Source organism: Misgurnus anguillicaudatus, chromosome 1, assembly GCF_027580225.2.
Source record: "Misgurnus anguillicaudatus chromosome 1, ASM2758022v2, whole genome shotgun sequence".
In the NCBI taxonomy this organism is placed as follows: domain Eukaryota; kingdom Metazoa; phylum Chordata; class Actinopteri; order Cypriniformes; family Cobitidae; genus Misgurnus; species Misgurnus anguillicaudatus.
This window is the reverse complement of record NC_073337.2, coordinates 2160052-2172671: the sequence shown is the minus strand read 5'-3', so window position 1 is coordinate 2172671 and position 12620 is coordinate 2160052. Positions and strand designations below refer to the sequence as shown.

At 39.3% G+C, this 12620-nt stretch overlaps 1 protein-coding gene across 17 annotated transcripts in view; it reads left to right on the top strand.

Annotated features, from left to right (window-relative positions):
- The window catches only part of wnk1b (WNK lysine deficient protein kinase 1b), a 94237-nt gene that overhangs the window by 35303 nt on the left and 46314 nt on the right, over positions 1-12620 (top strand). For 16 of the 17 annotated variants that reach the window (XM_055190740.2, XM_055190737.2, XM_055190739.2 and 13 more), the window contains exons 3-5: positions 2493-2665; positions 8581-8801; positions 10238-10395. In XM_055190740.2, coding sequence (XP_055046715.2) covers positions 2493-2665; positions 8581-8801; positions 10238-10395 — 552 coding nt within the window. Of the gene's footprint in view, positions 1-2492; positions 2666-8580; positions 8802-10128; positions 10396-12620 lie in introns of those variants that run through there. The other variant, XM_055190748.2, reaches the window with a different exon arrangement.

The window sequence follows — 12620 nt, the reverse complement described above, 5'->3', positions numbered from 1 at the left end:
CGTTTTAAACTTAAACTAATTGAAAATCACAGAATCAAGTCCTGTTTAATTTGTTGACGGCAAAGTACTTACCAGAAAACAGAAAGACTCTACATTGAGAAACTATTCTGTGTGTGTTTATTTGCTTTTCTCATCCACTATGGCTGATTTATGTAACTTAACTTTTGTTGTCTTTACTGTCTGTTTTCTCCTGTAACCAAACCCATAATTATATGCATCACATGATTGAGATTAGCACAAGCACTTTTTATTTTGAGATGCAGGGTGCTAAAAGCGACACTTGCGGTTTTGCAAGGGGTGCCAAAATTAAAATGTTCACTTCCCTTCCCGCAATGCTCTCTCTCTATTTGTCTCACTCACTCTCACTCACTCTCTCTCTCTCTCTCTCTCTCTCTTTTATTGTCCTAAAGACCTCTTTTATTGTACTAAGTTATCTGACATTGATTAGATTTTGAATAGACGCAATAAGATGAGTGATAAGATGGCTTCTGTTTACAGAGAGGACATCAATCTCAGTCTCCTGTGTTTAAGGTTTATTTCTACAAGTTCTGAAATATGTCAATGCAGTTCATTATTTAATGCACGTATACGCTCTGAGCTTTGCCGCAGATTTAAGTTTAGTGGGAATTAATGTAAACTTCCTCAGTTTTTTATTTGAAGTCAGTTACTGTCAGTAACCTGCTGAGCAAGTTAAGTCAAGTAAGTTAAACGCTCAACATGTTTATAGCTAGACACTTGAATAATATAACATCAAAGAATAAAAACATTTCAAAGTAATGCAGTCGCGCATTTTAAGTGGTATTGTAAATTTTTACTATCACAGTGTGAAAGAATCTCCAACAGGACTGCTCATCCATCTTTGTGAAAAACGTCTTTTATAAACCTCTATGCGTTAGTTTCTTCTGTTGAACTCAAAATAAGATATTTTTGGCTGGATTTACACTGCAAATCTTGATGCCCAATTCTGATTTGTTGCCGGTATCCTATTTTTTTTTTTTTTTGAAGACCCGTTTACATCATCATTTAAAAGTGACTCGTATCCGATATAAACATTTACACTAAACACTTGGCAAAACAATTCAAGGTAGACATACTGTCCAAGAACATGTATACGATTCACGTCAGGTTTATTTCTACATATGAATGAAGCCTAAAACCGAACTGAGAATATCTTTTTCCTGCTTACACGTTCGTGGGTCATATCTAAAAGAGAAAAAAACGCTTCACTTTAAACATGCTATGTAATGCAACCTTTGATAGATGATGGTTGACCGTCCATTAAGCCATTAACATGCATAGTAGAAAAATTAATACTATACAAGCCAATGGATACCGTCAACGTTTGCTTAAAAACTCATACATGTTCAAGTTCAATAGTGTTTTTCTTACTCTATTATGACTTTTCCGTTACGTTTACTTTCAACTCCCATTGCACTCACCTCGGTCAATAAGGTTTACTCTCCCCAATCTAAGGCTAAATCCCCTTTGTCTCTCTCTCTTTTTCTTTCTCTCTTTGCTATCCTTTGGGATTAGTGGTACTTAATGGTTTGCAGATGCCTACTGCTAGTGTACTTGTTAGTGCATTTGGAAAATGAGTGACTGTGTCTGCATTAATGTAGCGACAAAATACGCCTGTCAGCAAATTATTGACCAGACCGAGAAACTGATACCTGATCTGATCTAGATGCAGGTAGCTTGTTAAACGATAGATGAAACAATTGCTTTTATTATTTGCTGGCAGGTATGCAGGGAAGATCAGAATCAAATTTGAAAGAATGGAGTTAACAGTCATACAATGCAAATCATTTAGGCTATAACACTAAAGTGAATTTTACTTTTTCCATCAGAAACTTTCAGGTTGGAAATCATAATGGTGTTTAATGATTCACTGTTTAAACCGGAAAAGAAATGACGTCAGCTCTTTGACTCGCTGGATACCCTTGCGAGCGGGGAGGCTCAATCCTAAAAACCTCATCCTGACAAAGTTCTGATTGGTCAGGTCACATTCCCTGGGTAGAATATCATCAGCATTTTTTGTCTGAGATAGACAGTGGGGGAATATGATGTAGTGGTGTTTTTCATGGCCAATCATGCTAAACCAGTTGCAGGCTTTTTTGTTCCTTTGCATTTTTGTGTGTGTGGTCTTGACTAGGATTAAGCAAAGAATAAGAGGACCACTCTGTTTAAAGTAGACAAGTCGTACCCTCTCCTGTGCTTTATGCTTTGTCTATGGGGGTTCTTTTTGGAGCTGTGGAATCGGATTACATTATTTAAGTTGAGTGGATTCACTCAGGTTCTCTCATGAGCCGCTGTGGTTTTACATGAAGTCATTACAGCTAATTTAAATCACATTTGTAATACTTATCCCACACTAACTCCTGAATGTAATCAGTGCAGATCCTATTTAAATCCAATAAATTGCGTGATAATTTAGGTTTTACACATTTTATTTACACAAGCAAGGCAACTAAAGTCGATTGTTTTTTCTTCAGGATCGTAAATTGTCAAAATCAGAGCGACAGAGGTTTAAAGAGGAGGCCGGCATGTTGAAAGGGCTGCAGCATCCGAACATCGTGCGTTTCTACGACTCGTGGGAGTCGCCCTGCAAAGGTCGCAAATGCATCGTGCTGGTGACGGAGCTCATGACATCAGGCACCCTAAAAACGTGAGTATAGAAATCTCCCTTAGTCTTGAATTGTTGTTGTTTGCATCTTATTACGTGGGTTTCTGAAATACCTGATTCTGATTCGTCAATTTAATGGGTTAGTCTGGTAACAGTTCACATTATAGGCCTGGTTTCACAAACGGGGCTTAAATTAAGCCAGGAGTATTAGTTTTATTAGGTCATTTTATTAGGCCAAGTAGCTTTTTATTAGAATTTGCCTTAGAAAAAACATAAGTAGTTTGCATATTAAGACAAAACAATGGCACTTCAAGTGGTTTCAGATAAGAGCTTGAACATGCGCTCGGGCACTAGGCTTAAAGGAATAGTTCACAGAAAAAAAGTCTGTCATCATACAGTGAGGAAAATATGTATTTGAACACCCTGCTAAGGAGGTTGTTCCCCAAAATCTCGCAATACATGGCCCCATTCATCCTCTCCTTAATACAGTGCAGTCGCCCTGCCCCATGTGCAGAAAAACACCCCCAAAGCATGATGCTACCACCCCCATGCTTCACAGTAGGGATGGTGTTCTCGGGATGGTACTCATCATTCTTCTTCCTCCAAACACGTTTAGTGGAATTATGACCAAAAAGTTCTATTTTGGTCTCATCTGACCACATGACTTTCTACCATAACTCCTCTGGATCATCCAAATGGTCATTGGCAAACTTAAGACGGGCCTGGACATGTGCTGGTTTAAGCAGGGGAACCTTCCGTGCCATACATGTCTTGGGTCTTAGGTCTTAGTGTATTACCAACATTAACCTTGGAAATGGTGGTCCCAGCTCTTTTCAGGTCATTGACCAGCTCCTCCTGTGTAGTTCTGGGCTGATTTCTCACCTTTCTTAGGATCATTGAGACCCCACGAGGTGAGATCATGCATGGAGCCCCAGTCTGAGGGAGATTGACAGTCATGTTTAGCTTCTTACATTTTCTAATGATTGCTCCAACAGTGCACTTTTTTTCACCAAGCTGCTTGGCAAATTCCCCGTAGCCCTTTCCATCCTTGTGGAGGTGTACAATTTTGTCTCTAGTGTCTTTGGACAGCTCTTTGGTCTTGACCATGTTAGTAGTTGGATTCTTACTGATTGTATGGGGTGGACAGGTGTCGTTATGCAGCTAACAACCTCAAACAGGTGCATCTAATTTAGGATAATAATAATTATTTGTGTTCAAATACTTATTTGCAGCTGTATAATACAAATAAATAGTTAAAAAATCATACATTGTGATTTCTGGATTTTATTTTTTAGATTATGTCTCTGACAGTGGACATGCACCTACGATGACAATTTCAGACCCCTCCATGATTTCTAAGTGGGAGAACTTGCAAAATAGCAGGGTGTTCAAATACTTATTTTCCTCATTGTATATTAAATAAAGGTTCAATATTTTTTTTAAATATCTTCCTTTGTATTCAGCAGAACAAAAAATATACAAGTTTGGAACAATTTGAGCATGAGTAATTGACAAAATTTTCTGGTGAACTTTCCCTTTAAGCCTTGTCTGTAAAACTGGGCCATAGTGTTATGTGTAATTATTTTGTCAAACTGCTCACAATCACGTTGTTATAGGATCACGTAATGTGTGACAAGGTCACTGTTATGTAAAGTGCAATCCAGGGTTTTTTTCTGTTGCTTTCATGTCAGTCTGTGCAATGTTGTATTAACCAGATTGAATGCAACAACAAGACCCACTTTTCAAATAGCTTTTCAGCAGCCTCGTGTTCATTGCCATCTGCAAACAGGGTCTGTGATTATCCCTTACAAAACCCACAGTCACAATAAAGTGATTGAGTCAGAACTGTTAGCAGAGTGATTGCTGGAAAAGGGGGCCTTGTCACCTCCGTATGAGAAATACATTATTGGTCCTTCCCACTGACCAGCTGCTGGAGTTTCAAAGAGAAGAACCACACACCGGATCAGCAGCCCCCTCCTGTGGACGTGTGGCTTTTTACACCCACAAGTACTCCCAACACATAAATACTGGTACCTGACCGTGCACTGTTTGAGATAGTGGTCAATTTAGTATTTTTATAATAATGAGACAACATTAAGCAGCTTTCGCAATGCATTTAATGTTAATCATATGACTTATTTTTGTGTAAAGAAGAGGCATATTATAGTCTCGGACTAGATGTTATTGTTCAAGATGTGATTCTATTGTAAAAAGCGTTGATTCTTTGCTGTTTTTATAATACCCATTAATATATTTTTACTCATTCTTGAATTTCAGAACCGTAAAAATGATAACATTTGAATGAAAAATTACTTGAATCATGAACAAACTATTTCATCAATAGAAACGGATAAATGATACATGCAGATAACAGATTGTTTTGTTTTGCATTTTTGAATACATCTAGGTTAGGCCTTAAATAGTAATAGGAATTTGATTGTTATCATTTGTTGTCTTGAGTTTGTTAAATCGTCCAAGCTCGCACAAGCTTTATGAACCTTTAGAGTCTTATGCACTATTAACCATCTATCAACATCGCTACTAACAGAAAAGAAAGAAGGAAACACGGAAGATGAGCAAGAAAAAAAAGAATGACAAACAGTGGCAATGCATTTCTGTTCTCAACTCCTGCATGCCGTCAATGTGTGACGTTCTGCGTGATTGCTCTTCCACCGCAAAGATAAACAAAGATTAAAAGGTCAGGTAGAAATGCTGTTTCCCAGAGCCATGTCTGAACTCATCATGGTTTTCCCTCTTCTTAGTAGAACTCTGGGACACAAAAAGCTCTGACAGAGATGATTGTATGCCCCTGTATTTCTTTAGTTTCTGTATTTCTTAGCTTTCTAGTTAAACCAGTAGGGTCAGAAAAATATGCAAATACTCGAATGTAAATGTTTAACAAAATATAATGGCCAGTTAATTCGAAGCATATCAATTTGGCAGATACTTTTATCTAAAGCGACGTTACAAGTTTCAGCATATGTGCTCCCTGGGATTAAACCCACAAATAGAGGTAGCCTGATTATTCAGTTTTGCCAATTAATCAGTACCGATAGTTCATTAGTTGAATAATCCATCAAACATCCATGCCGATAGTTGCAACGAGTTGTGTCCGTTACTTCATATCATTAGAAAGTAATGAATTTGCTGACTAGATGCTGCATTAGCAGAAAAAACAGCAGGAACCGGCAGTTTGTTGCCAAGGCTTACAGGACATTAATATTAGTAGTACTGGGATGAGTATCATAATGGTAAATTGTTGGCGATACATAGCCCTAGTGTACACAGAGGTTCGACGCATACGCATTGCAACAAAACACAATGCATCTCCTAGGCCAGGGATTCCCAAAGTGTGGTACGCGCACCCCCAAGGGTACGCGAGCTGCCACCAGGGGGTGCCGAGAGGAAAAATGTAATTGCGGTCTGATTCTTTAAGTGGGATTTTTCCATACAATAAATGAATAAAAAAAAAACATGAACAGTAAACATTTCCTTTGTAATGGCTTTTATTTTATATAAAAAACTATAATTTATTTGTTTTTGATAGAAACATAGAAGACAGCTGCTGTCTTTTTCTACGCACTGCTCTTCTGTTATGCACTGCAGCTGCTATATGCGTGCCAACTCGTTTTATTCATTCCATATATATTATAAATATGCTTAACTGGCTGAAATCAGGGAAACTGTCAAGTGGGACGTCTTATGATAAAGTTGTTAGTCACGAAGGAGGAGAGGGACCAAGAAAGAGAGACTTTTTTCTATGGCAAAAATAGAAATAATGAAATGTGACGAGACATGGACGCATCTAATGCACAGGATACGCGAGTTCCGCCAATTAATTATATAATAAAATACATAAAACTTACAAAGACACTGTAGAGAACTTATTAAAAGCTTTCATTTTTTGTTTGAAACTTGAGCTGTTATAAGGAATCTGCAAACTATTATACATTTTGTGCGAACAGTAAAGGCTTTCGTGAATGTGTTTGATGGGTCTTTACGTGACGCACGCATCTTGAGGGAGAGCGCACTGGTAAACATGAGGAAAGCTCTCATATGTCATCTATTTGCTGGCGGTAGTAGGTGTATGATTTTTACCATAGAAAACTTGAATGACGTCTTAATATCACAGCGGTTAAACGCATACACGGGGGAGCGCATCATCTACGCTGAGGGTAGCTGCGTCTGGTCGTAGTTTTAAATGGTGCAACCGGCGTAAATATTTTTCACAATGTCGGACGTAGCCCGTCGTAGGACTTACACTCAACTTCTTTACGTCCGGCTGGTGCAACCGGCCCCTGTTTTTTTGCACATGATTAAGCATGAGTCTTTATGGCAAGAAAACAAAGCTTTGTTGCGTTTTTAAATTTTTTTATAAGGGTGTGCGCAGGAAAAAAGTTTGGGAACCGCTGTCTTAGGCTACATACTGCTTTCTCCTATACGTGCATGTGCAACCTACGCATACAAAGTACTGTACATGGACCTTCACATATGCTTTAAAAGGGACTATTCTTCTAGCTTTAGCCAATTAAAGTTGTTTTAGAGGCTATACATACTTAACATACATTCTTGTGTTACTGTGACTAACCTCAGTCCTAAAGTAAGGGTGGGGATAGAGTTATCGTCACGTATCTGTGTTAAACGTGGTGTTATTATTCAGGTAGCTGCTTTAAACATGGACAGTTTAACTAACTTGTTCAGCAAGATTTTTTTCTCTGCTGTTGAACTGTTGCTCCTCCATGACACCAAAAAAGACTTAGTAATGTTGCGCTTTGCCTTGCTAGAGGCGTTTGCATTTCTTTGTGCATTTTGGTCCTCATACTTTGTCAGTGGTTAGGAGTGCACTTTACACGTTTTTCATGTCCAAAGACAGTGCAAAGAGAGTTGTTGTTCTGCAGGCATCGGTGGCCCATTGAAATGGTTGGGTGTGTTAGTTGAGTGATGAAACCGTTTTGAATTGGGCTTTATTGCTCTCTCCTGTATCGCTCCGGGACTTACCCTTGGCTCTGGTTCAACCTGTCAATCATTTGAAACACACTATCAAAACACCCTGTTACCCCTACACCCATATCTTCCCATCTGGGGAATTGCTGCTCCCAAGTTACTTCAGTCTTACGCAAACTATGGCTGTTTACATAAAACCGCTTTGCCAAATACATCTCTATCTCTTCTTACAGCCAGGCTTTGTCATTCATCTCCAACCCAACCCACGGATGTTTTTCTTGATAAGCCGAGATTATTCAACCACTATCGTATCTATTATGGGTAAAGGAAAAGATGTCAATCTTTTAAAGCAAGTAGTAGATATACAACACATTCAGCAGATTTGACGTCTATGTGTGTCTCCAAAACATCTCCGGTCATCTGAAGGGTGACCTTCCTTTTAAACTTGTTTTTTAAGGATCAAGGAAAACAGGTTTGTGTTCTGAGAGGAACCTACATTGGACATCACAAATAACCATAACTAAAGAGTCAATTTATGAGCCTGATATTGTTCGAGTTAATGTTTCTTTTTCCATGTGGGCCTGTGCATGTCTTTCATCTTCCTTTGCATTATGGGATAACGGGTACTCCTGTCTTGGTGCATCAACTGAGTAGACTGTTGTAATATAGATTGCAAGAATAAGCCTGGCTATGGCTCGGCTCTAAAAGATTCGATTAGGGCAAGCTAATCTAATGACAGACCTTTGTTAGACTGCCATCACATGCTGTCATCTCATTTATCATGCCTTCCTGTGTCCAGTAGATGAGAATGAATTGTCACATAAAGCACAAAAGTAATTTTTATTGGTTCAATTTGTCTATATCAGTACCTCCAAACCAGAGATGCTTCCTTTGTCGCAGCTGCTGTTTGTTTTTACCCTAAACAACATATCTTGGTTAAAAAGCATATTAAAATCCTCAATGTTGAACTTCCCATGGCCCGGTCTAATCTTTACCAATCTCTTTGTGTCTAGGTATCTCAAGCGCTTCAAGGTGATGAAGATAAAAGTATTGCGGAGCTGGTGCAGACAGATCCTGAAGGGCCTTCACTTCTTGCACACCAGAGCCCCTCCCATCATCCACCGGGACCTAAAGTGTGACAACATCTTCATCACCGGCCCCACCGGCTCTGTTAAGATTGGCGATCTGGGCTTGGCCACCCTCAAGCGCTCTTCATTCGCTAAAAGCGTCATAGGTACGATCCAGTGCTACTGACTCCTGTTTCTTTTCCCATCTTCCAAAAAAAGCCAAAAAAAAATGTTTCGTGTCACTGCTTGTCATGTTCAAAGATGAGGTCTGAAGTGAATTTGGCATTCGAAATGTATCAGTTATGCTGAGATATTTAAGGCATGCTGTAGCTTTGAGCTAAACTGTTCACCTTAGACCACAGTTTTCCAGGGAACCGGTTTAAATAAAGGTTGCAGATGGGGGAACACCTTTAGATCTTGTCGTTTCCCACCTGGAGATGGTAATCGGCACAAATAATTGGCCTGTAAATGCAAACGTGAAAACGCTTTAGTTTTCCAAAGTTGATGTATTTATTACAGTATTTGCCTAAATAATACCAATGAAGCCTCACGGTGCATAACATTTTAGTGAGTCAGGCATGGAGGATTTTCACATTTGATACAGAATTACCCTTCGGTTTGGAACCTGTGGTCTATAATTATTAAAAGCCTAGAGATTGTCGCTGCCAGTAATGTCTAACATATTTTTCCGAAGGTTTTTTCCTCCTCAGATGGTTTAGATATTGTGATACATCCATTTCTGGATCCCTTCTCTCTATTTCCCCCGAAATTGACTTCTTTCCATTCATTGTTTTGTTTTCTCCTGGTTTTTGAGAATTGTTTCCCTTAAACTGTAGGGCCATAATCTCAACTGGTCTCACTCCACTGTATGGATTATTTAATGTCCTGCAGTTAAAACAGTAAGTATGCTAAAAAATGGCTCACGAGTAAGTGGTAAGTCAACAAGCAACCTAACCCCCCCAAAAAGGAAATAATTACAATATGAGACGATATTTTAACTTGTTCTTCTGTGCGAGGCCTTTTACCGCTAACTAGTGCACAACACTACAGTTTTGGCTCGCTAGCTATGGGCTCGCTCTGTGCTTTTAACCTGCTTAACCTTCTCTCATTACAGGATAGTAGAAAGGTGAGTCGGTCATGTGTTTTCCATAACTGTGTTGTTGACGCAGATCAAGTTCCATAGCTAGTCGCTGCCATCCAGTACTCATTAAAGGTGTCACAGTGTTGGAAAGAAAAAAACATGTTTTAAAAAGCCCATCACCATTGGCTCTTAAGTAACCAGTACTACACCTAACCAAATCATACATGGCCGCTTTGTGCACTATTCCAACCAGCCTCAATAAACCAATCGAAAGGCCTTGCAAAGAAAAACAGTGGATGCTTTCACTACAAAATAACTGAGGCCAGTTTTCCCCTTCCTCTGTTTTTTTGTTTTATTTTTTCCCTTTCTCCATTTCCCTTTTCTCTTTCGCTCCCCCTCTTTTCTCCTCTCAGGGCCGTTACGGAGCAACAGCGCGCTTCTCCTGCCTGCCTCTCTCCGGCCCTGCTGGGGTGAGTACAGATCACAGGCTGTGAGAGTTCTGAATGGTTCTTTTGATTTAAGGTACCCCTGAATTCATGGCGCCTGAGATGTACGAGGAAAAGTACGACGAATCGGTGGACGTGTACGCCTTCGGGATGTGCATGTTGGAGATGGCGACCTCTGAGTACCCTTACTCCGAGTGTCAGAACCCTGCTCAAATTTATCGCCGGGTCACTAGCGTGAGTATCCTCACCGTTCTGTTCAGTCTTTGTCTCTTCACTACTTTTCGCAGCAGTTTGTCTGTACTGCACTTTGGGTCTATCTCTAATTTCTTTCATTACACCCACACATTCCTCAAGCTTCTGCTTATGAAATTATTCAGATGCTTGTCCTCTGATGTGCACACTGAAATCTGCCCACTGCCAGGGGCGTCTCACTATGTGTGAGATTGTGTAAGCACGGCAACTTTGCCATTGGTCTATTGCTGAAGGGCGCTGTGATAATATTATTGTAATTATTGATGTTTTAATGCATGTTTTGTTTTATAATCCAATAAATTTAATACTACACAAATGAAAGGTACATCATTAACTTGTGTTGAAACTACACCATAGGCGCTGTGAAACTATAATTAGCTCCTTGTTTTCTATAATAAAATAAACTAAATATGAGTAAATAACAAAAATGTGACCCTGGACCACAAATCCAACTGCAAGTCGCACAGATATATTTGTAGAAAAAGGAGAAAATACATCGCATGGTTCTTTTATGTCAAAAATCGTTAGTATTATGTAAAGATATTTTTCCAACTTTAAATATATAAAAACTTTATTTATGTGAGTAGATGCAGCAGAATCCCAATCAGAATTGGCCAAAAACTTGCCTACAAACTTTGCTAACTGTTTCTTGGTGATTTCCCATTTAAGTTTGGTTTATGTAAAAGTTTACAATTTCCCCTATTTAGTCCACAAGGTCATTACAGCAGTAAGTCAGTAGAGATCACAAAAAAAGTTTTCATTATTAAGATGCGTGGTAAAGGCTTTCTTAAGATTGAGATTTTCTCAATATTTACATTTTTTTTTTGTACTCAAGTTTCAGATTTTCAAATCGTATATTGTCCAAATATTATCTTATCCTAACAAACCATATATCAATGGAAAGCTTATTTTTATAGCTTTTCAATTAAGTATAAATGGGGTGGTGATGGCTCAATGGATAAGACACTCGCTTTTGGTGTGAGAGACCCGGGTTCGAATCCACTGAGACACACCATTGTGTCCCTGAGCAAGACACTTAACCCCTAGTTGCTCCAGAGGTGTGCGACCTCTGACATATATAGCAATTGTAAGTCACTTTGGATAACTACCTAGTCAAGTCTGTTTCCCGAAAACATAGTAACTTTGTCACACATTCATCGCATTTGTCGCACATTTGTCAACAACATAGTTGATGATGTCACGTGGGAGGTGGTGTACTAATTAAATCTGTTTAAATTAATTTAATGTCAGATAATTGCGAAAAATGACGTGCATTGCATCGGAAGACTGATTTTGTTATTGTGATGTAATTCTCTGTTGTTTTATTTCAAGATACGCAAGTTCCCTCTTAAGCCGATTTATAGTTGTGCCGTAGCTGTTTATTTACTTCCATCATTGCTGGTCTTCTCCAAACATACACAACAAGTTGCTGTTTCTTCTTCGTTTGTGGGTTAACTTGCCAAGCTTCTTCGTCTTGGACGGTTGTGCTGCTACTGTGGTTACACGCGTGGATACTGCCTACCAGCGGTCTGCGCGTGTGTTTGCACGTTGACACGGATGACGACGCAAAAGTATAAATGAAAACTGACGCGGAACCTACACCGTCGTGGCTACGCTGTAGGACCTACGCACAACTATAACGAGCCCTTTACAGTACGTCACTCTCCCAGGGATTCCCCAGGGTCTTAAAGCCCGTAGGATCTTAAAAAGAATGCTTTAATTCTGTTTACAAACAAGATGATGTAAAATGGACTTTGTATAAATTCAGAATGATGGATACAGAATGCACTGCATGTTGCTTGGTTATTTTGTTCAAAAGCATCATCAATGCCAGTCAACATGTTATAATAGCAAGAAACAGCTCGACAGCTGTAGTTACAACAACACTGCTGCAATGATGGTTTCGTGAAACACCCCAATCGTTGAACTTTGCTGAAACAACAGAACTTGCGACCATAGTTGGCTAACAATGCTTTTGGGAAATGCACCCCTGAGCAGGATTCAAACTGGTGATCGGTCCAACATTAGAGTCTAACAAGGAGCCGTAAGGCCATGGCCTCTAGTGTCTGTCGCCAGAACACAAAACTAGCTGGCATCTGTTACACAAAGATACACCATCTATCACAATTTAAATGGTAAAACTAAATATTTACCAGGTATATACAGTATATCACCACCTAGCACTATCCCATGCTTACCCAATAATA